The 25,790-nt window shown below is 27.2% G+C and overlaps 3 protein-coding genes across 5 annotated transcripts in view; 2 read left to right on the forward strand and 1 right to left on the reverse strand.

Moving 5' to 3' along the window:
* LOC130669312 (regulating synaptic membrane exocytosis protein 1) overlaps positions 1 to 25,790 on the forward strand; it is a 126,300-nt gene that overhangs the window by 18,031 nt on the left and 82,479 nt on the right. For all 3 annotated transcript variants that reach the window (XR_008990155.1, XM_057472114.1, XM_057472115.1), the window contains exon 3: positions 25,518 to 25,620. Coding sequence is in view for 2 of the 3 variants with exons in the window: in XM_057472114.1 (XP_057328097.1) it covers positions 25,518 to 25,620 (103 nt within the window). In the remaining variant the exon portion in view is untranslated. The remainder of the gene's footprint in view (positions 1 to 25,517; positions 25,621 to 25,790) is intronic.
* On the reverse strand, positions 2,524 to 7,286 carry LOC130669313 (alpha-protein kinase 1-like). The gene is made up of 8 exons (XM_057472116.1): positions 7,092 to 7,286; positions 6,554 to 6,678; positions 6,381 to 6,470; positions 6,165 to 6,299; positions 5,300 to 5,365; positions 4,678 to 4,743; positions 4,467 to 4,532; positions 2,524 to 3,831 (listed from the first exon to the last, which is right to left on the reverse strand). Exons 2-8 carry the CDS (start codon positions 6,614 to 6,616, stop codon positions 3,148 to 3,150), a joined length of 1,170 nt encoding a protein of 389 aa, XP_057328099.1. The 5' UTR covers positions 6,617 to 6,678; positions 7,092 to 7,286; the 3' UTR covers positions 2,524 to 3,147.
* LOC130669314 (alpha-protein kinase 1-like) lies at positions 9,315 to 14,075 on the forward strand. Its single transcript, XM_057472118.1, has 8 exons — positions 9,315 to 9,509; positions 9,923 to 10,047; positions 10,131 to 10,220; positions 10,302 to 10,436; positions 11,236 to 11,301; positions 11,856 to 11,921; positions 12,067 to 12,132; positions 12,768 to 14,075. The coding sequence occupies exons 2-8, from the start codon at positions 9,985 to 9,987 to the stop codon at positions 13,449 to 13,451; spliced, it is 1,170 nt and encodes a 389-aa protein (XP_057328101.1). The 5' UTR covers positions 9,315 to 9,509; positions 9,923 to 9,984; the 3' UTR covers positions 13,452 to 14,075.

Here is a 25,790-nt window from a genome sequence, read left to right on the forward strand (position 1 = left end):
TGTTTTGTCGCGGGTATTTTGTCGCGGGTATTTTGTCGTAGGGTGAATTGTTACGCAACCTGCCCCCCCCCCCTACCCCTATATTTGAATATATAAACTTTGATTTTATAAAAAAAAAACACAATTTTTTTTTTTTTTTGAAATTTCACAGTGGCTATCCCCCTTAAGGAAGAAATAGCATCCAGTAGGGAATATAAAGAGTTTTATTATCAGTAAATACATTATCAATTTTCATTGGATATTTTTAAAAAATAGTAGCGGGGAGGGCACTGTCTGAGAATGCTCTTGAAAATTTATTGTCCTGCTTATCGGCGGACTAATTTTACTGAGGTTGCTGCTGTCGTGATAATCATAAGCGTTCTCATGTTTATAAACAAGTTAACCTTTGAAGTAATACACTAAAAAATAAAATAATTTTCTACAAATAAGATTTTAATTTATCAATAAAAATTGGGTGAAGATTTTAATTTCATTTATTATCCTAAAAATTCATAAAAAAGTTTAATAATTACTATGAAAATATTCGCATTTAAGCAGCATGTGTTCACTAAACACTTTCCAACTAGTGATGCACAACCTAAAGGAAGAATTATATCAAAAATTCGATGTGATGACAAAAATGTATATATTTACAATGGTAAAGATTCGACTGTTATGAATAATCAAGATCCCCCAAATGTTCTTTCACTCTTTTCAACAAAACCTGAATTTCGAGGTATCTGGGTGTTCGATTTACTAAGACAGCAATGGAGATTAATGAGAAATGAACGTAATTTACCAGATGATAATGATTTCATTTTCGGTACTCAGGAGGCTATGACGATAATGCCTTCAATGATGTCTGTAAATTGAATCTCACAAGTTCAAAATGGACGTGTCTCGAGAGATTTGGTACCCGGTCCAAAAATAAAACTTGATTCAGGCTCGCTTCGCCTTATTTTCTTTTGAAGTGATCGATTTGCCGACGATTTTTCGATAAGATCTCGACTTTTTCGACTTAAATTTAATTTTTTTCAACTTTTTGAACTTTTTTCATCTTAGTTTCAACTTATTTCAACTTATTCGTGTTTTTTGATCTTAGTTTGAACTTATTCGTCTTTACTTCGAGCATGATAGTCATTCACCTTACTTTTGACTTGCTGAACTAAGTAAAAAAAAAGTCATTTATTCGCCTTACTTCCGCCTTTATATACAAAAATTATTTCACCTTAGTTTTGACTTTTTTGTCTTATAATTTAAGTCGAATAAGTCTAAATCAAGTCATTTTCGACTTGATTTAGACTTTACCACCTTATATTTCAAGTCGAATAAGTCTAAACCAAGTCAATTTCGACTGGATCTTGACTTTTTCGTCTTAAGATTTAAGTCGAATAAGTCTAAACCAAGTCAATTTCGACTTGATTTCAACTTTTTCGTCTTAAATCGTGACTAAGTAAGCCAGTTAAATCTAAACCAAGGCGAAAACATATCTTCGTAAAAAAAACTCGAGTTTGTCTTGTGATAAACGGCTTCCAATTTCGACTTGGTAAACCAAGTCTAAATCAAGTTTTATTTTTGACCCGGGTAGTCTTACCTCACTTTGTTGAAAATAATTCAATGACAGTTTCTCCTGCTGTAAAATTATTCACATTTGGCGGATATATTTTCGATTATGATATGGAACAAGTAATTATTAAATTTATATGTAATTGTTAATTGTCAAAGCTATTGATGTTTGAGTAATTAATGATGATAATTAATTTAGGGATTTTGTATTTCTATTCTGCACTCAACTTGGCTCAGGATTCCTAAACTCACAGACAATTGTTGGGAAGCTGTTTTCCATTATTATCCAAACTTGACATCAATGACTGACGAAGAATTATATTCTCTCGGTATTCCATTGCATTGACTCAAGCCGCGTATTAATTAATAAAATATCTATAAATAAACTGAAGCACAGATTTTTTTTTATAAAAAAGTTTTTTATTTAAATATTTCCCTTGTGGAAATATTTCTCTGAAAAAACGATGAAAAAGTCTTATAAAAATATGAAAAAATATTACAAAAGAATTTTTTTGTCGAAAAAATAATGAATAAGTATGAAAAAGTCTGAAAAATTTTTAAACATTATAAAAAATACCTATTCGTTGCTAAAATTGGGCCACTTGTATAAAACTTTTTCAGAGAAATTAAAAATTTTGGATGGAGATGCGGAAATGTTAAGTAAAACTTTTTCAGAGTTTTTAAAAATTTTTAATAGAAAATAAAAAAAACTTATTAAAACTTTTTCATAATTTTTTGGGTAAAATTTTTAAGAATTTCATTTGAAAGAAAAATTGGTGCTAACATAATGGTTTATTTTAATGAAAATATTTTTATTTTTAGGAATATTAGGAAACATTTGATAATATTTTTTTATTTATCATTTTAATCGTAAAAAAATAATTATTATAATAATGACAAAACAATAATATTAATAATAATAATAATAGTAATAATAATTTTTAATAAATTATTCAATGTATATAAATATGTATTTCTTTTGATCGGTTAAAATTTTTGTTGTTTAATTAAGTGGCAAGCATCTAATGTCTTTTAGAATTTTTTTCTTATTTATTTGGTGATATTTCGTGAGTCCATTACTCATATCTTTAAACCATTAATTCATTTTTGATATAGAGAAAAATATTTATTTATAAATTTTATATTTTTTTATTTTTTCACATTGTAATTGAAAATTTTATGTTTTTGTTAATATTGTTGTCTACTTATATCTTTGACAATTTTTATAATTGAATTTTATTTATTACATTTCTATTAAAAATTTTTTATACCATATTTGTCCACAAAATTTTTATAAAAAATCAGATAAATAAAATTAATAATAAAAATTATCAACTATATTAATGAACAAAAGCCAAAAATTTTTAATTACAATTTCAAAGAATACAAAATTAAAAAAAAAATATTTTTCTCTGCATCAAAAGTAAATTTAAAGCCTGAGGATTTGAGTGATGGGTTCATGAAATATCACCAAATAAATAAGTAGAACTTTTTGAAAAAAATCGGATGTTTGCCAGTTAATCAAGCCAAAAAAAATGATATTAGTAATAGTAATAATAATGATAATACAAGTAATGTTAATAATGATGATAACGATAGTGATTAATTATTTCCGGCTTGCCTATTTTTAATTTTTTTTTCTGCTCCCGTAATGGCCCTACCAAAATATGTATTTACGTTTTTTAACTCGTAAAATATTTTTTGTTCATGAAAATTTTTTTCTTTAAGGTACTTTTTAAAATGTTGCGTAATTAATTCTTTTTTCCGAGGAGTTAGCTCAGATTTGTCAGGTTTTGTATTGGCTTGCATGCGTACGGTTTTTGTTGCTAAATTTTCATACCCCCAGACTGCATATGCCATTGTGGTTATAAATTTAGAGGGGTTGTTTGCATTTGTGGCATTTTCATATGCAGAACTGAAAATATACAAATCGTCACCTACATGGAACCTGCCATCAGGAAAAATTCTTACGGGGTTTACATTTTGTAACGGTACTGCCGGTGGGTAATTTAGGTAGTGAAGTTGTTGTTGTCGTTGTTGTTGTTGCTGCTGTTGTTGTGGTTGTTGTTGCGGCTGCTGCTGTTGATGATGTTGTTGTTGTTGTGGTTGTTGTTGTTGTGCTTGTTGTTGTTGCGGTGGTTGCTCTTGTTGCTGTTGTTGATTATGAGCTATTCCAATTTGTAGTTGTTGGTTTTGCATTTTTAATTTTTTAATTTGTGCCATGAGTAGCGTATTCTGTTTTAAAAGTGTATTTAAATTACAGCTTTGTCCATCAGGTTCGACTGCCTACAAAATATAGAAAAAAAGAGTGACTTACCACATAAAAAATATATTTTACGCTATATATCGCTATTAGCATCAACTTTACAGTATGTACATTTGACTGTGTATGTACATAGACAACAGAAAAAATTTTTTTTGTTTTAGATGAAATACATCGCAAAAGTTATTTTAATAAAACAAAAAAATCCTCATAAACTTTTATCTCTGTATATTAAAAATGGAGCTGGCCCAATTTCTCTTCCCCACTTAAAATACATTAAAAAGTTTTTTTTTTTCTATTTTGTAAATAACTATGTGAAAATTTATTGTTTTCTAATTTTTTAATTCTGAAATCTTCTAGGAAATTAAATTCTTTACGAAAAAAGATCGCTTGTATCATACGTTTAAAATTGATAGAAAAAAAATTATAGATGTTGAAACTTAGAGAAAAAATTCGAATTTTTGTGAAGTCGTTAATAGAGCTCCGTAACTTTTGTTTTATGAGCCCTATTAAAACGAAAATAATGAAAAAAAAAAAAAAAGAAATCCTGCTAGTTAATGAAGAAACAACAAAAACAATATTGTTTTCAATGTATTTAAAATGAGATGCAGAGAAATCTTCAGAAAACTAATGAAAAAAAAACGGAAAAAAAAATTACCCGACTGTCTTTAATAGTAACTGCTGGTGGAAATTTCCGTTGGGTTCCTGATGTTGATTCAATGGCCTACAATTATAGGTAAATTAATAAATTTATATTGACACCAATGTAAAAAATGAGCTTTCATTAATTGTTTTGCAATTTAAATTTATATATATATATATTTATATAGAGCGAGAGAGAGAGAGAAATTATTATGTTTAAAAATTACCTCATCTTCTCGTATAGCTGGTGTTTTTGGCTGTTGATTTTCTATTTCTAATACAGGCGTAATGACCTAAAATTATATATAAAAAAATTAATTTATATTATTTACACCATCATATACATTAAACATTAATTTGTAAAACCTGTAACTTTTTAACTGTGAGATAAAAAAATAACTAAATAACGTATTTTGATTGCAAAAAAAAAAAAATTATAAAAAAAAAGTCCTATGATATTTTGCGATCAGATAGTTGAATTTAAGCTTCTATAACTTTTGAATGACTATAATTTTTAAAAAATTACATTAGACCTTTTTTGTAGAGCATTTAACTCTCTACAAACATATATTATGGTCGTTTTAATTTATTGATCCGTGAACGAGTTATGGAATTTTGAAGCGAAAAAAAAAATTTTTTTCTTATGTTTTTTAAATAGGAAATTTTATTTAAGCGAGTGCGCGTTATTTAATTTAGTTGGTAGGCTTAACTTGGTACCCAATTTTTTTATTTGACACAGTCTAATATATATTTATATATATTATATATATATATATATATATATATAGAGCGAGTGAAATTATTATTATGTTCAAGAATTACCAAGTATGAAAAAAAAAAAAAAATTACCACTTCTTCTCGAATAGCTGGTGTTTTTGGCCGTTGATTCTCCGTTTCTAATACAAGCGTAATTACCTAAAATTATATATAAATAAATAAATTTGAATTTACACCATCATATACATCAAACATTAATTTATCTTTTTAAGTTCAGAAATTTATAACACAGTGCTTTAAAAAAAAAAAAACAAAAAATGAAAACGAAACATTAAATGAGTTTGTGTCACAATTGAGGTTGCATAAATGAACTTATTTTATTCCTATTAGATTATATTCATCAAAAATAAACGTGACTATAAAATTGAAAAAGAAAAAGAAAAATTATTATTCATTTAAAAAATGTTCTATCGTTCAAACAAAATAATTTTTTAATTATGGTATAAAATAAAAATTACCACAAATAGTTCTGCTAAAAGGTTCAATTATTAATAATTTTTAAATTAACTATTGGCATTATTTAATCAATGCCATGATAATTGAAGTAATGTAATTTACACGTTGAACATTGTAATTTTTTGCGCGTTGAGCCTTGCCAAGTAACGTCCTATTTTTTTTTAAATATTTCGTCTGCTTTCATTTACTTCTCTGTAGTTTCAAATTTTTTTTTAACTCTTCAATTCTTATTTTCTAAAATTTGCTTACTTTTTAAAAAATTATACTATCATACTCGAGAAATTTCTATAATATTTTTTAAAAGTTAATGGATTTATAATTTTTTAAACATTATAAAAAGTTTTTGACACATTATATGTAAGGTGTCACAGCTATATAGACAGAAAAATTTCACAAAGCTTTATAGAATTGTATTCCATATTCTTTAAAACTAATGACATTAAAATATCGAAAAAATCATAATGAAAAATTTCAGACGTACCTCTTTCTCGGTTGACTCAAAATTTGGTGATGCAAGAGGTTCCATTGCTCCGTCGCTCATTGGAATATTGTTATCTTTTGATGCTCCTGATTCAATTTCATCGCCACTATTTGACAAGCTCAAATTCTCAGAAACCTTTGGTAATTACAAAATAAAAAAATTAAATATCACTATTAATCATAACAATAAAACTGTACTTATTAATTATAAATTTACCTTATTTTTTTCCTGACGTGTCATTTGATGAGCCATAATTATATCATTGACCATTTCTTGTTGGACATTGGCTTCCAATTGTCTCTTAAACTATTTATTATTAAATTTCGTTAGCATTTTTTAAGTCATTTATTGATCAACCAGAGATATTTTGAAATTTAAAATTACATTACCATTCTTTTTTTTCTCGCTAACATCGTCAATGAATCTTCTGGTTCCTCTTCACTCGTATCCATTGACGATGGATTCACTTTTGGTGTCCGAATACGGCTTCCATTATTCAAATTTTCCTTTACATCTAAAATTATTGTAATTAATAAGAACCTGTAATATCTTTTAAATGTGATAATATACAATTTGTTTAACATGCGAGTAAAGATTAACGCACATAATTAAAATTTTTTCTTTCAACGAGTTCATATTTGTTCAACTCTTTGTTTTAATGTATTTTAAAAGCCAAAATTTTCAAGAGAGAGAGAGAGAGAATTTTTTATTTTTGCATTTAAACTTAAATTATAAGCTTGTTATTTTTTTTTAAATTCTAAAGTCATAAATTCAAATTTATCATGATGTTAAGAACGTGTTCCTCTTATTTAAGATAAACAAAAAATTATTTATAATTTTTTGAAAGATTAATTTAGCAAATAACATAACAATGATTGAGAAAATAAAAAAATAATATTTATACATAAATATAAAATATCCATTTACCTTCTACTTTAAGGATTACACATTTCACTTTTTTTTTTTCCTCATGATGTAATAAATTTTATTTCTTGTTAAAAAACTATATTTTTCAAAACTCAAAATGTCCTTCGTTTCAACGATTATTTCATTATTTTTTTCCGATGGAATTAAAATCAAAGCATATGCCATTGTAGACTGATTTTAAATATTTTTCCACGATGCACTCTACACAACAGCTAGTTCTGTACTAAAAAGGGTACCGTATTTGTTTTTGGTCTAGATGTCACAAACAAATGCGCCATCTTAAATAAAATAAATACATATAGATATATACATATGTGTATGCTTTTGAACTTCTTTGTCTCAAAGAATGACGTCAATGTTTTTTGTGTCTAGACATCAGTCCATCGACATACTGTAGACTTTTAAAAAATATTTAATAATAAATTGCGAAGATACATATTAATTTAATTATAAAAATAATTTTTATTTCTATGACAAATATCCATTATATATTAATTATTTTTGGTAAATTCTTTGGGTTTTCACTGACATATCATTAGAATCCAATTTGCCGTTTCAAAATATATGCATATATATATATATATATATATATATATATATATATATATATGTGCGCCACTGTCTCTGAAAGTTTTGTCCTGGATTTTTCCCGCCTAGCGTCTGTCTACTACTAAACTTTAGACTTTTACATATTCATTATACATATTCTTCAGTACATATTTTTCGCTTTTTTTTTTTTTTTGTTATTATTTGAATATTAAAAATGTGGATTTATTTATTCGACTTTTATCTAGTTTTTTTATAAATTAATTAAATACATTTAGAACTATTCGAACACTCATATATTTTATACAAACAAAGTAATTAATAATTTGTTTTAATCAACTACCAATTCAATAATCATGATTTTGAATCGTTTCTAAACATAAATTAGTGAATATTCGTTTGCATTTTTTAAGCCATCTCTTTTTTTTATAAGTAAAATTAAAATAAACATTTGCTGAGTGAATGGATTTTTATGGCGCTTTTAAATTTCAAAAAATATCTCAAAAACAATATTTTTTTTTAACTTCAAAATCTCATTAACAAAATAGCATAATTTAATCGTTTGCATATTTATGATTTATCCAACTTTCTTATGAGATGATGATAAAAGTATTGAAAAGGTCGACTATTTTTGATACGATGCAGTTACGTTAAGATCTCGGACCAAAGTATCTCAGGCAAATGCATACAGAGGCACGTAAATATATATACATGTGTGTGCGCACGTATGTATGTGTGTGTGTGTGACGTCTATGTTCACCGAACTTGTATTTTCTTCTCAATGGTATGGCCGACGAAGTATTGAAAGATGTGAGTTTTATTGAGATATTTTTTGAAATTTAAAAGCGCCATAAAAATCCATTCACTCAGCAAATGTTTATTTTAATTTTACTTATAAAAAAAAGAGATGGCTTAAAAAATGCAAACGAATATTCACTAATTTATGTTTAGAAACGATTCAAAATCATGATTATTGAATTGGTAGTTGATTAAAACAAATTATTAATTACTTTGTTTGTATAAAATATATGAGTGTTCGAATAGTTCTAAATGTATTTAATTAATTTATAAAAAAACTAGATAAAAGTCGAATAAATAAATCCACATTTTTAATATTCAAATAATAACAAAAAAAAAAAAAAAGCGAAAAATATGTACTGAAGAATATGTATAATGAATATGTAAAAGTCTAAAGTTTAGTAGTAGACAGACGCTAGGCGGGAAAAATCCAGGACAAAACTTTCAGAGACAGTGGCGCACATATATATATATATATATATATATATATATATATATATATATATGCATATATTTTGAAACGGCAAATTGGATTCTAATGATATGTCAGTGAAAACCCAAAGAATTTACCAAAAATAATTAATATATAATGGATATTTGTCATAGAAATAAAAATTATTTTTATAATTAAATTAATATGTATCTTCGCAATTTATTATTAAATATTTTTTAAAAGTCTACAGTATGTCGATGGACTGATGTCTAGACACAAAAAACATTGACGTCATTCTTTGAGACAAAGAAGTTCAAAAGCATACACATATGTATATATCTATATGTATTTATTTTATTTAAGATGGCGCATTTGTTTGTGACATCTAGACCAAAAACAAATACGGTACCCTTTTTAGTACAGAACTAGCTGTTGTGTAGAGTGCATCGTGGAAAAATATTTAAAATCAGTCTACAATGGCATATGCTTTGATTTTAATTCCATCGGAAAAAAATAATGAAATAATCGTTGAAACGAAGGACATTTTGAGTTTTGAAAAATATAGTTTTTTAACAAGAAATAAAATTTATTACATCATGAGGAAAAAAAAAAAGTGAAATGTGTAATCCTTAAAGTAGAAGGTAAATGGATATTTTATATTTATGTATAAATATTATTTTTTTATTTTCTCAATCATTGTTATGTTATTTGCTAAATTAATCTTTCAAAAAATTATAAATAATTTTTTGTTTATCTTAAATAAGAGGAACACGTTCTTAACATCATGATAAATTTGAATTTATGACTTTAGAATTTAAAAAAAAATAACAAGCTTATAATTTAAGTTTAAATGCAAAAATAAAAAATTCTCTCTCTCTCTCTCTTGAAAATTTTGGCTTTTAAAATACATTAAAACAAAGAGTTGAACAAATATGAACTCGTTGAAAGAAAAAATTTTAATTATGTGCGTTAATCTTTACTCGCATGTTAAACAAATTGTATATTATCACATTTAAAAGATATTACAGGTTCTTATTAATTACAATAATTTTAGATGTAAAGGAAAATTTGAATAATGGAAGCCGTATTCGGACACCAAAAGTGAATCCATCGTCAATGGATACGAGTGAAGAGGAACCAGAAGATTCATTGACGATGTTAGCGAGAAAAAAAAGAATGGTAATGTAATTTTAAATTTCAAAATATCTCTGGTTGATCAATAAATGACTTAAAAAATGCTAACGAAATTTAATAATAAATAGTTTAAGAGACAATTGGAAGCCAATGTCCAACAAGAAATGGTCAATGATATAATTATGGCTCATCAAATGACACGTCAGGAAAAAAATAAGGTAAATTTATAATTAATAAGTACAGTTTTATTGTTATGATTAATAGTGATATTTAATTTTTTTATTTTGTAATTACCAAAGGTTTCTGAGAATTTGAGCTTGTCAAATAGTGGCGATGAAATTGAATCAGGAGCATCAAAAGATAACAATATTCCAATGAGCGACGGAGCAATGGAACCTCTTGCATCACCAAATTTTGAGTCAACCGAGAAAGAGGTACGTCTGAAATTTTTCATTATGATTTTTTCGATATTTTAATGTCATTAGTTTTAAAGAATATGGAATACAATTCTATAAAGCTTTGTGAAATTTTTCTGTCTATATAGCTGTGACACCTTACATATAATGTGTCAAAAACTTTTTATAATGTTTAAAAAATTATAAATCCATTAACTTTTAAAAAATATTATAGAAATTTCTCGAGTATGATAGTATAATTTTTTAAAAAGTAAGCAAATTTTAGAAAATAAGAATTGAAGAGTTAAAAAAAAATTTGAAACTACAGAGAAGTAAATGAAAGCAGACGAAATATTTAAAAAAAAATAGGACGTTACTTGGCAAGGCTCAACGCGCAAAAAATTACAATGTTCAACGTGTAAATTACATTACTTCAATTATCATGGCATTGATTAAATAATGCCAATAGTTAATTTAAAAATTATTAATAATTGAACCTTTTAGCAGAACTATTTGTGGTAATTTTTATTTTATACCATAATTAAAAAATTATTTTGTTTGAACGATAGAACATTTTTTAAATGAATAATAATTTTTCTTTTTCTTTTTCAATTTTATAGTCACGTTTATTTTTGATGAATATAATCTAATAGGAATAAAATAAGTTCATTTATGCAACCTCAATTGTGACACAAACTCATTTAATGTTTCGTTTTCATTTTTTGTTTTTTTTTTTTTAAAGCACTGTGTTATAAATTTCTGAACTTAAAAAGATAAATTAATGTTTGATGTATATGATGGTGTAAATTCAAATTTATTTATTTATATATAATTTTAGGTAATTACGCTTGTATTAGAAACGGAGAATCAACGGCCAAAAACACCAGCTATTCGAGAAGAAGTGGTAATTTTTTTTTTTTTTTCATACTTGGTAATTCTTGAACATAATAATAATTTCACTCGCTCTATATATATATATATATATATATAATATATATAAATATATATTAGACTGTGTCAAATAAAAAAATTGGGTACCAAGTTAAGCCTACCAACTAAATTAAATAACGCGCACTCGCTTAAATAAAATTTCCTATTTAAAAAACATAAGAAAAAAATTTTTTTTTTCGCTTCAAAATTCCATAACTCGTTCACGGATCAATAAATTAAAACGACCATAATATATGTTTGTAGAGAGTTAAATGCTCTACAAAAAAGGTCTAATGTAATTTTTTAAAAATTATAGTCATTCAAAAGTTATAGAAGCTTAAATTCAACTATCTGATCGCAAAATATCATAGGACTTTTTTTTTATAATTTTTTTTTTTTTGCAATCAAAATACGTTATTTAGTTATTTTTTTATCTCACAGTTAAAAAGTTACAGGTTTTACAAATTAATGTTTAATGTATATGATGGTGTAAATAATATAAATTAATTTTTTTATATATAATTTTAGGTCATTACGCCTGTATTAGAAATAGAAAATCAACAGCCAAAAACACCAGCTATACGAGAAGATGAGGTAATTTTTAAACATAATAATTTCTCTCTCTCTCTCGCTCTATATAAATATATATATATATAAATTTAAATTGCAAAACAATTAATGAAAGCTCATTTTTTACATTGGTGTCAATATAAATTTATTAATTTACCTATAATTGTAGGCCATTGAATCAACATCAGGAACCCAACGGAAATTTCCACCAGCAGTTACTATTAAAGACAGTCGGGTAATTTTTTTTTCCGTTTTTTTTTCATTAGTTTTCTGAAGATTTCTCTGCATCTCATTTTAAATACATTGAAAACAATATTGTTTTTGTTGTTTCTTCATTAACTAGCAGGATTTCTTTTTTTTTTTTTTTCATTATTTTCGTTTTAATAGGGCTCATAAAACAAAAGTTACGGAGCTCTATTAACGACTTCACAAAAATTCGAATTTTTTCTCTAAGTTTCAACATCTATAATTTTTTTTCTATCAATTTTAAACGTATGATACAAGCGATCTTTTTTCGTAAAGAATTTAATTTCCTAGAAGATTTCAGAATTAAAAAATTAGAAAACAATAAATTTTCACATAGTTATTTACAAAATAGAAAAAAAAAAACTTTTTAATGTATTTTAAGTGGGGAAGAGAAATTGGGCCAGCTCCATTTTTAATATACAGAGATAAAAGTTTATGAGGATTTTTTTGTTTTATTAAAATAACTTTTGCGATGTATTTCATCTAAAACAAAAAAAATTTTTTCTGTTGTCTATGTACATACACAGTCAAATGTACATACTGTAAAGTTGATGCTAATAGCGATATATAGCGTAAAATATATTTTTTATGTGGTAAGTCACTCTTTTTTTCTATATTTTGTAGGCAGTCGAACCTGATGGACAAAGCTGTAATTTAAATACACTTTTAAAACAGAATACGCTACTCATGGCACAAATTAAAAAATTAAAAATGCAAAACCAACAACTACAAATTGGAATAGCTCATAATCAACAACAGCAACAAGAGCAACCACCGCAACAACAACAAGCACAACAACAACAACCACAACAACAACAACATCATCAACAGCAGCAGCCGCAACAACAACCACAACAACAGCAGCAACAACAACAACGACAACAACAACTTCACTACCTAAATTACCCACCGGCAGTACCGTTACAAAATGTAAACCCCGTAAGAATTTTTCCTGATGGCAGGTTCCATGTAGGTGACGATTTGTATATTTTCAGTTCTGCATATGAAAATGCCACAAATGCAAACAACCCCTCTAAATTTATAACCACAATGGCATATGCAGTCTGGGGGTATGAAAATTTAGCAACAAAAACCGTACGCATGCAAGCCAATACAAAACCTGACAAATCTGAGCTAACTCCTCGGAAAAAAGAATTAATTACGCAACATTTTAAAAAGTACCTTAAAGAAAAAAATTTTCATGAACAAAAAATATTTTACGAGTTAAAAAACGTAAATACATATTTTGGTAGGGCCATTACGGGAGCAGAAAAAAAAATTAAAAATAGGCAAGCCGGAAATAATTAATCACTATCGTTATCATCATTATTAACATTACTTGTATTATCATTATTATTACTATTACTAATATCATTTTTTTTGGCTTGATTAACTGGCAAACATCCGATTTTTTTCAAAAAGTTCTACTTATTTATTTGGTGATATTTCATGAACCCATCACTCAAATCCTCAGGCTTTAAATTTACTTTTGATGCAGAGAAAAATATTTTTTTTTTAATTTTGTATTCTTTGAAATTGTAATTAAAAATTTTTGGCTTTTGTTCATTAATATAGTTGATAATTTTTATTATTAATTTTATTTATCTGATTTTTTATAAAAATTTTGTGGACAAATATGGTATAAAAAATTTTTAATAGAAATGTAATAAATAAAATTCAATTATAAAAATTGTCAAAGATATAAGTAGACAACAATATTAACAAAAACATAAAATTTTCAATTACAATGTGAAAAAATAAAAAAATATAAAATTTATAAATAAATATTTTTCTCTATATCAAAAATGAATTAATGGTTTAAAGATATGAGTAATGGACTCACGAAATATCACCAAATAAATAAGAAAAAAATTCTAAAAGACATTAGATGCTTGCCACTTAATTAAACAACAAAAATTTTAACCGATCAAAAGAAATACATATTTATATACATTGAATAATTTATTAAAAATTATTATTACTATTATTATTATTATTAATATTATTGTTTTGTCATTATTATAATAATTATTTTTTTACGATTAAAATGATAAATAAAAAAATATTATCAAATGTTTCCTAATATTCCTAAAAATAAAAATATTTTCATTAAAATAAACCATTATGTTAACACCAATTTTTCTTTCAAATGAAATTCTTAAAAATTTTACCCAAAAAATTATGAAAAAGTTTTAATAAGTTTTTTTTATTTTCTATTAAAAATTTTTAAAAACTCTGAAAAAGTTTTACTTAACATTTCCGCATCTCCATCCAAAATTTTTAATTTCTCTGAAAAAGTTTTATACAAGTGGCCCAATTTTAGCAACGAATAGGTATTTTTTATAATGTTTAAAAATTTTTCAGACTTTTTCATACTTATTCATTATTTTTTCGACAAAAAAATTCTTTTGTAATATTTTTTCATATTTTTATAAGACTTTTTCATCGTTTTTTCAGAGAAATATTTCCACAAGGGTTAAGTTAAATGGCGTGCTGTGTTGAACCCCGTGGATTTCCAAATGAGATAACAGGAGATCAACTGTCTCAAATCTATGGTGACAAATATAACAATTATGCGATCTTTCTTTACACTGAGAAAAAATTTCTCTTTGGACAATTAAATTGGTTTTATTAAATTCTGTTAAACTAAAATTTATTTGGGACAACTAAATTTTATTACGTCAATATAATCTATTTTATCATTTTTAACAAATGATTTAATAGACTCTATTTGGTTGACATTAATATTTCTCTCTCTAAGATAATAAAATCATTTGGTAAAGTTTAGAAAATATTTATTCAATGGACAACTAAACTATTTTATAGTACCAACAAATCCAAATATTAAAGTAAAGTATTATTATATTAACTCTAATAAACATTACTTAGATACAAAAAAATATATTCATTTACAATAAATACATATATTTGTTTGAGGTTAATAAATATATATTTGAACCTAATGATTATTGATTTAAAAAGTTATGGTGTTAGGCAGCTGCAGCGGGAGTAGTTCGGTGCTCGCCACTAGATCGCGCCCACCATTTGTGGTGTCCCTGGTAAGATACTTATTTCAGAGTTTTTATATTCCGAGCTTGAAGCATTTATAGGACGAGTAATCTGTCGAAAATTTTTGATAGCAATATACGGGTATACTGCATTACACTATGACATTAATGTTTAATATTAATATTTTGCCTGAACAATTTCTGTCACAGTACGAAAAAAAGTACTTGTGAAAGAAATAAATTATTTTTCTAAATATGCATTTATTGGACTGTTGAATAAATATTCTGTCATTTCAAAATAATATTTAATTATTATCAATAACTCATTCTCTATAATGATCACTCATACATTTCATTATGACTACTTTATAAACACTACCGGTAATCAATTTGTTTTTATTCTTTCTACTGAACGCGTAGCTATCTTTACTAAATATTTTATAGTTTCTAATAACTCGTTTTGTTGGTGGATTATAAAATATTTAGTTAAAACAACCAAATGTATGATTGGCAATGGGTAATCAAATCATTTTCTTGTCATAACTAAAATTTAGTTGTCAGGAGAAAATTTTTTTCTCAGTGTAGAATGAGAAGTCATACGTCGTTTTAAATGAGATGAGTTTCTAAACGTTTTTTCACAAACATTGCACGTGATTGGATCCTTCGTGGTATTTGCGGAACGAATTTTACCTGACGGTCATGCTGTACACTAGGGTGGCTCATTTGAAACGACTATTTTTTTTTTTTTGCTCCATTGACGGAATATTGTTCTAGACATAAAAAAAAAATTTTCCACAAAATTTGAGCCCTTAATTTTAATTTTAAGAACTCGCTAATTGAATTTGAAATTTTCCCATTCATTTAGCATGCAAAGTGGAGGTTTTTTTTTTTAATTATCTATAGCTCTGCTGCATTCCACGTTTTTTTACTGTCCATAGGCAGAAGTTGTAGGGGAATCTTTATACTTCAAAAGTTCCTACAGTAAAATTTATGTGACAGGAACGGGGTCAGAGTTAAAAAATGTAAAAGTCGATTTTTATCGATTTTTGCGTATTTTTTGAGTTTTTCGTAGGAAATATTGTAGTTACCGAAAAAAGGTAAATAACAAAATTGTAGGAAATCAAATTTGCTACAAAAAAGGTCCTGTAAGCCAAGGCTGTAAAATCTGTTGTTTCTGAAATAAATTGAATTATACATATGAAAATTCAATATATCTTTGCAGTATATGGTTTGTTAAATTAATAATTTAATTTTCATTTATTAAATGATTTTTTTGGACATCATATTATTTTTTCATGAAAATATAACTTCAAAAAAATTTATCTATATGGGGCATTCCACGCCAAATCGGACGGTTTCAAAAATTGATTTTTCCGAATTTCTTCAATTTTTGATATTTTTTAGTACCCCTCAAAAAAGGCTTCCCGGTAAATTTTGAGATCTTTTTGATTAATGGTTCAAAAAATATCGAATTAAAAAAAAAAACCGCTCTTTTTATGGTTTTTTGATTATAACTTTCGTAATAATGGTCGAAATTCAATGTTTTTTTATTCAAAATTTTCGATTTTTCAAAATTAAAAAAAATTTTTTTTTTTTGCTATAAATTATCATCAGTACTGATTTTTGACATTGTACACTTGTTTTTCTTGCATATTATAAATTCATTCCGATATTTTTTCGTTCTGAGTAGGAATTTAAAAGCAGTAAGTAAAAGTTAATGCTATTTATAAGCTGTTATAATAAATACTTTTATTTTTTAAAAAGCAACTATTTCGAAGCAAAAGAAACATTAGATTTGCTATACAATACAGCTAAGATCATTACAGGAGCTCCAAAATTTCATATAATTATTCGAAAAAGCGACGAAACTGTATCACAAACGTTTTTAATTATTTCCGTGTTCTTTCGAAAATTTTACATTAACGATTGTTTTATGAACTAAAGAAATCCTTAGTGAATATACCTTCGTCGCTTTTTTGAATAATTATGTGAAATTTTGGAACACGGTTGAAAACTTAAAATTCGAAAATCTCGATCAAAAACATTTCGTATATTTGTTATGCATTTTTGTCTGTAAAGGCCAACTCAAAACGAAAATTTTGAATAAAAAAACATTGAATTTCGACCATTATTACGAAAGTTATGATCAAAAAACCATAAAAAGAGCGGTTTTTTTGAAAATTCGATATTTTTTGAACCATTAATCAAAAAGATCTCAAAATTTACCGGGAAGCCTCTTTTGAGGGGTACTAAAAAATACCAAAAATCGAAGAAAATCGGAAAAATCAATTTTTGAAACCATCCGATTTGGCGTGGAATGCCCCATATAGATAAATTTTTTTTAAGTTATATTTTCATAAAAAAGTAATATGATGTTCAAAAAAAACATTTAATAAATGAAAATTAAATTATTAATTTAACAAACCATATACTGCAAAGATATATTGAATTTTCATATGTATAATTCAATTTATTTCAGAAACAACAGATTTTACAGCCTTGGCTTACAGGACCTTTTTTGTAGCAAATTTGATTTCCTACAATTTTGTTATTTACTTTTTTTCGGTAACTACAATATTTTCTACGAAAAACTCAAAAAATACGCAAAAATCGATAAAAATCGACTTTTACATTTTTTAACTCTGACCCCGTTCCTGTCGCATAAATTTTACTGTAGGAACTTTTGAAGTATAAAGGTTTGCCTACAACTTCTGCCTATGGACAGTAAAAAAACGTGGAATGCAGCAGAGCTATAGATAATTAAAAAAAAAAACCTCCACTTTACATGCTAAATGAATGGGAAAATTTCAAATTCAATTAGCGAGTTCTTAAAATTAAAATTAAGGGCTCAAATTTTGTGGAAAATTTTTTTTTTATGTCTAGAACAATATTCCGTCAATGGACCAAAAAAAAAAAAATAGTCGTTTCAAATGAGCCACCCTACTGTACACGGAGAGAAAAATACTGCCAGATTAAGTATACGTATCGCTATTCTATACGCTGTATAGTCATCTTACTTAACGATACGCCGTATAGCCAATTCAGCTATACAGAGTATCCTCACAGTGGATCGTCAAAATGACGATCCGTATCCTTATTTTAGGCATTTTATGAATCGCTGACATGACTATTGCGCAAACTCTGTATTTAGGCATCCGGCAACCGAGAACGATGATACGTATAGCCAATTTAGCTATACGGATCCTCACGCTGGCGATACAGATATCTATATCAACGAAACTACATATCGTTACAAAGGCTATTCGTCGTATTGTTAAATTAAATAAACGAATACTTAACCTAACCCAAATACGTATCTTTATTTTAACGATACAATAGATTATTAAATTAATATGAAAGTATTTCTAAATTAGGTATACGAATCGTTATTCTGACGATACGTCATTTGAGGATACATTGGATAGTCATTCTGGCGATATTTTTCTCTCCGTGTATGCACACTTAGGTGCGTTCCCATATGAGATGCCAGGTGATCAGATCTATTAAATTTTTTGTCACAAACATAACAATTATGCGATCTTTCTTTAGAATGAGTAGTCATATGTCGTTTTAAAAGAGATGAGTTTTTAAACTTTTTTTCACAAACATTGCACGTGATTGGATCCTTTGTGGTATTTGCGGAACGAATTTCACCTGAATGGCTTGCTGTACACTGAGAAAAAAATTTTCTCCTGACAACTAAATTTTAGTTATGACAAGAAAATGATTTGATTACCCATTGCCAATCATACATTTGGTTGTTTTAACTAAATATTTTATAATCCACCAACAAAACGAGTTATTAGAAACTATAAAATATTTAGTAAAGATAGCTACGCGTTCAGTAGAAAGAATAAAAACAAATTGATTACCGGTAGTGTTTATAAAGTAGTCATAATGAAATGTATGAGTGATCATTATAGAGAATGAGTTATTGATAATAATTAAATATTATTTTGAAATGACAGAATATTTATTCAACAGTTCAATAAATGCATATTTAGAAAAATAATTTATTTCTTTCACAAGTACCTTTTTTCGTACTGTGACAGAAATTGTTCAGGAAAAATATTAATACTAAACATTAATGTCATAGTGTAATGCAGTATACCCATATATTGCTATCAAAAATTTTCGACAGATTACTCGTCCCATAAATGCTTCAAGCTCGGAATATAAAAACTCTGAAATAAGTATCTTACCAGGGACACCACAAATGGTGGGCGCGATCTAGTGGCGAGCACCGAACTACTCCCGCTGCAGCTGCCTAAGACCATAACTTTTTAAATCAATAATCATTAGGTTCAAATATATATTTATTAACCTCAAACAAATATATGTATTTATTGTAAATGAATATGTTTTTTTGTATCTAAGTAATGTTTATTAGAGTTAATATAATAATACTTTACTTTAATATTTGGATTTGTTGGTACTACAAAATAGTTTAGTTGTCCATTGAATAAATATTTTCTAAACTTTACCAAATGATTTTATTATCTTAGAGAGAGAAATATTAATGTCAACCAAATAGAGTCTATTAAATCATTTGTTAAAAATGATAAAATACACGGAAAAAAATGAACTATATAAATTAAGAACGACAAGTAAAAAAATGATAAAGTGATCAGTAAATACTATCATTCTAAATAGTAATTTTTTGATTTATGATGAAAAAACGTGAATAATTACAGGATAAGTATGAAAATTTATTGTCTGTGCAAGAAAAATTACTATTTGTACTTTAAAAATCGTAACTGATACTTAGAAAATTGACGACACGTATGATAAAATTTATTATTTGGAATGTTAAAATTCCCCATATTGATACCCGGGTTCCGGGTTATAATTTCAAACACTAATTTTTAAAGTTAATTTTTTTCCGTGTAGATTATATTGACGTAATAAATTTTAGTTGTCCCAAATAAATTTTAGTTTAACAGAATTTAATAAAACCAATTTAATTGTCCAAAGAGAAATTTTTTCTCAGTGTTGGTAATAATTATAATTATTTTTCAGTTCACAATATAGATGAGAGATTGGTCAATTTAGATTATAATGACAAAACTGATGGAAGTAATGAAACTATTCACCAGCAAATTCAGTTACAAAACCATATTGACATGACTTCATCAATCACGTGCAATGTTTGTGAAAAAACGTTTGGAAATTCATATCATTTAAAACAACATATGAATTCTCATTCTGAAGAAAGACCGTATGAGTGTTTTATTTGTGACAAAAAATTTAAAAACGCTGGTGCTCTGACATCACATTTGGGAACGCACCTAAGTGTGCATATACCTTTTGTTTCATGATATTCGGAGTCTAAAACTAAAATTGTTGAATCCTCATTAAATTTAATTTTAACAATACCAATTTTATCACTTGTATTCATTTCGATATTACAATCTATATTTTAATTATCAAGTAATAGATTCAATTATTGACACTTGATTTAATCTAATAATTACTTAATATTTACTTAACGTTCTTTGAATATTCAAATTTTTTTTTTCAACAAACCATTTACACGAAAAAAAAAAAACCAAAAATAAGTCCATGTAAAAAAAAAATAAATAAGAGAATCCGTTGATAATTAATAAAATATACACTCTGGATGTTTTATGCGTTAAATGTTCTCCCACTTTTCTGAGCGCATGCGCTGTTCATAAATGTTCGGTGGTGGGGGCAATTTCCGAGGTGTATTCTCTTACTGGGACCACTTTACGAAGTCGTTATGAAAAGCCAATTTCTAAAATCACTGTTTCTTTGCATGAATGTGTATGTAACGGATAATTAGCAATTAAAAACAATTTTTAAGGAATGAATAAAATTTGAGTAGAATATGTCTCAAAAATGCGTATATAGATAATAATTAGAACATCAGTACGTACATTTTTTAAATTCCGTTCTTTAAATTAATCAATTTATTTATTTATTTAAAAATCATGAATTGTCTCATGTCTGCTACATTCACACTCAATTTCTTTGTTTACATTAGCTCTTTGAGCTCGAAAACAGCGGGAAGTTTTGGGGCTGGCCCGCAGGGTCAACCGATAGACAGATTTTTTTCTTAAATTATGATGAATTTATCAGGAATAGATCAAAAGAACCTGTACCTGCTTCAAAGCCACAAAAAATAATTATCAGCGTGAAGGGGCCGTCGTGTCCTGCTCTCCCCTACATATATATGTATTTATTATACTGATATTGATACTGACGAATCCGATTATTTGGTAATACTGATTTTCTCTACTCTATCCAATTTTCTCTTCCTCATCTCCAGTGATTTATTAGACGAGATTATTTATAATCTTTATGTGTAGCGATAGCGATATAGAGATAGGGAGGAATTGATTCGCTCTCGAGTTGTGTATCGAATATCCGGAACAAATATTTTTGTAAATCAGGAAGGAAAAAAATATTACAGCTATTTCTTTGTCTGATGTGGAGCAGGTATTGCGGGGTTTTATTACCTATTTTTCACGCAGAACACATAAATTGAGGGTATGCTTGATGAATAGAAACATGCGAGGGTAAAATATACCGGGTTTAATATTATATATATATGGGAATTTCAGTGACTTTTATTCTGTCGGTTGTAATGCTTTGGATAAGATTTTTTTGTTTTACTTGCTGGAGATTTTTATAAATCGCTTGCATTAACTGACTAATGGAAATTTCTCCCAGAGTAGAGTACTAGTATTTTTTAATTTCAAAATATTGACAGTGAATAGTAAAATCCCTTATGGAAAATAATATTTATCTAACATATTAAAAAAAAAAACCATTTTTGATAGGAAAAATTTTAGTCGTTTGAAGTTTTTATTGAATAAATATTGCAAATGTGGATGAAATAAAAAAAAAAAAATAGAGAACTTTGATATTTGGTTGGAAACATCTTTTCCATCATTGAATACCTAAGTAACTGTAAACCGACTTAGAATCGCTTAAGGTACTAAATTTTTTCCTCTATGAATTATGAATATATTTACATCACATACTTCTATATATATTTTGAACATGGAGTCAGCCGCTGGAAAAAAAACCGCTTTAACATAAATATTTCTAAAGTCACTGGACTGGTCAGTGAGCTGTAGGAATTCTCTGTACCGCAATTTCTCTGTAGGTCTTTTTGTATCGCTATAAAAAGTAGCCTAAGGAATTCGAGCGATCAACTGATGTTTTTCTAGGTTCATACATTTCAGGAGCTAGAAATGTCCATATGTAGGCTTAAATATTTTTATGTACACTATAGAAGACTATAAACTACAATCACTCTTATAACGATTCCATGACGTGGAAAATTTTCACGCATAAAAAAAGGAACCTTCAAGGAGGCTGCATTGAAATACCGATTTATCAATGATAAGTAAATTTAGGGTCAACTGACTTTTGGTTTTAATGGGTTGGGTTTGATTTTTTTGTTACACGCTTCAGGTTTTGAGGTATTGGGAGAATGAACTGACGGATGGTGGCAAATAATTTGAAATGTGAAAATTTTGAGTTTAATTTTAAAAGTAAATTATTAATGCGTGTACTTTATTTTGTTTCCGGTGTGGGGAGTTGGATAAATATAAACATTTGGAATTGAGTAAGATCAAATATTGAGTTAGTAAAAGAAGTAATTAGCAAATGAATATGTACATTTGAAAATAAGTGTACGTGTCTCTGCGAGTGTAGGACGATGACGTAATAGTCGTAGTTAGAAGATATAAATTAATGCTAACAAACATTTGTCATGCGGCAAAGAGATTCACTTTAACCCACGTGAAAATTAATTTTAATTATAAATATTGTTCTCAATAATAACTCACTCGAATATTACGTTAAATAATGAAATTCCAAAACCACTGCAATAGAATCTGTTTCAAGTTAAACTAATATTTCGATGCGAATTATATTTTATATATAGATTATATATATTAACAATTAATCAATATTATTTTCCAAAACAAAAAAAACCATTTCAATAATTATCATCCCATTGATTTATATTTTCTGCTGTATAAAACTGACCAGGCTGCTTGACAAACAAACATCTCTTCTCAAATGAAAAAAAACAACACAACAGTTGAATAAAAAATATTAAATAAACCAAGTACATTTTTATTAAAGTATAGTCAAAAAAAAAATAGGAAGCGAATAATATACTCTTCTATTAAATGTTTCTCTGACATTTCATTTTCCATCAATAACATCCATACATTCTTCGGCTCCAATTAATTTTTCATCAATGCGCCGAATTATAAACCAGAAAAAAAAATTCAGTACCACTGTGAAATTAGTAAAATAGCTCTACTCAATTCAAAATACTCAGCCCACCGCGAATTATAATCCGCTCAATTGATAACCGAGTTGTGAGTTCATGTAACCAATAAAAAAATGAAAGCAGATATTTAGTCAACAGTATAAGTGGCAACAGCCAAACGATAGTAAGTAAATACCAGACATTAGAAATTCCTGGCAGCAATCCAGTGACTTGACTGAATAATACCCAGGTAATAGGCACTATAGAAACCAAGTGGAGTTGCAGAGAGTCTGGTCTTGGGGTTTAGATACTGAAAGGACCGCGTCCGCCCCATCCCTGTATTCTGGCAGCTCGCCAGGCATTCTACTCCCAATTTACATCACGATTCCGAGATTGGCTTTTGCTCAGTCCATCTCCAGCTGGCCAACCTCTTTACCTCTACATTAATCCCACATCTCCATCTTCCATTCCTCGTCCTACATCCTTCGTCATTCGTGCTCATCGTCAGCAGCCGGCGCTTCTCCACCTCATCCATCTCCTTTTGTGCCAACCTTGAATCATTTTCCACGACCCTGGACTCTGGACTTTATCAATAAATATCTCATTGTTCCCACTATCGTCCGTTGATGTTATTACGTTGTACAACGTATAAAACACTCGTCGTTTTATTGTCACTACAAGCGCTCATTTACTTACGAGAACAATACTGACAAGACATGAAATTGTTTCCAGAGATTCTTATTGTTCGGCCACATCAAGTATTTTGATAACATTCTGTTCATTGGATTCCACCCAGTGTTCTAGTGTTCTAGTAGTCTAGTAGTCTACTACTTTGGCATGTAGTCTATAATCTGTAGTCTGTAGTCTGTAGTCTGTAGTATATAATCCATCCTAGGGTACAAGTAATATCAGGGCTTAATATTATCCATTCGATGGCTGATCGAACGTGAGCATGGACTTTATCAACGCTCTAAAGCTTATATCAAGGTTCATAGATTATATACGTAGTACTTCATCAAAGTCGATCACTTGATTGTTCAATAAGCTGTTCATTAGATATCATATCATAATTATATCATAATTATCCTGATAGATATTTTTTTATTTTATTAATTGCTACCTCAAACTTTTAAGTAATAAATGTTATATTTTATGATCCTGAAGTTAGCAGACAATTAAAAATTTTCGGATTTTTTTTTCAACAAATCAATCACAAAAAAATAAAAACTAAAAATATGCTCATGTAGGAAATTTAAAAAACTACAGATGGAATTTTTTCAAATTTTTATTCTTTTATAATTTACCGTCTAAAGAAAATCCAAAAATTATTAGACGTCGGCTAACTTCAGTATCATTATATTTTATATGTATCACGTTTTTTTAAGAAAACTTTTTGCAAACATTTTTTTTTTTTTATTTAATTATTTTTATATCAAGTAAAATTGATACTGAAGTGATGATACTGAAGTTAGCCGACGACTAATAATTTTTGGATTTTTTTTTAAACAATAAATTATTTTTAAAAAAATATTTGAAAAAAATGCACCTATAGTTTATTAAATTTTCTACATGTGCATATTTTTATTTTTATTTTTTTTAAAAATTAAGTCGTTCAAACAAAAATTCGAAAATTTTTAACTGTCTGCTAACTTCAGGATCATACTGAAGTGAGCCGACGTCTAATTAATTTTGAACTTTATTTGAAATGATAAATAATAAGAAAAAAAATATTTGAAAAACTTACACTTATAGTTTTTTAAATTTTCTACAAGTGCATTTTTTTAGTTTTTTTCTTTTTTTTAATTAAACCATTGAAAAATAAATCTGAAAATTATCAATTGTCTGTTAAGTTCAGGATCATCAAGTAAAAGTATATAAATAATTCTTATCATTATATAATTGCGATATTGTATTTTCCATGTCTATCAAAAGGCTTAGAAAATTTTTTTCAACCTAATAATAATTTTTTTTTTCTATTCGCGGTGGCCTGGGATCGAACCCGCGTCCGTTTGATTACTAGTCCAAGCAGCTACTGCACCAAACCGGCTGATTAATAATTCCATTTAATTGATTGATTAAATATATATATATACTTTTTTTTTTTCATTTAAGATGGTGACAACGCAGCCAGAAACGACTGCTGAATCAGTAACACCCGAAGATACAGGAACGACTTTTAGCAAATTGCGGCAGCTGATGACTGTAACGGGCAACGGTAAGTTTTTGTTTATCGAATTATTATTTATTATTTATTAGTAATACTTTTGCGTGTACTATACACATAAGTAAGCATTTATCATACAGAACAATAAATAAAACTTTTATTTATCATGTTTCGTAGACGTCTAGGCATTTGCGAACAAATAAAATGTAAATACGACTGCA

This window comes from Microplitis mediator, chromosome 6, assembly GCF_029852145.1.
Source record: "Microplitis mediator isolate UGA2020A chromosome 6, iyMicMedi2.1, whole genome shotgun sequence".
NCBI lineage: Eukaryota > Metazoa > Arthropoda > Insecta > Hymenoptera > Braconidae > Microplitis > Microplitis mediator.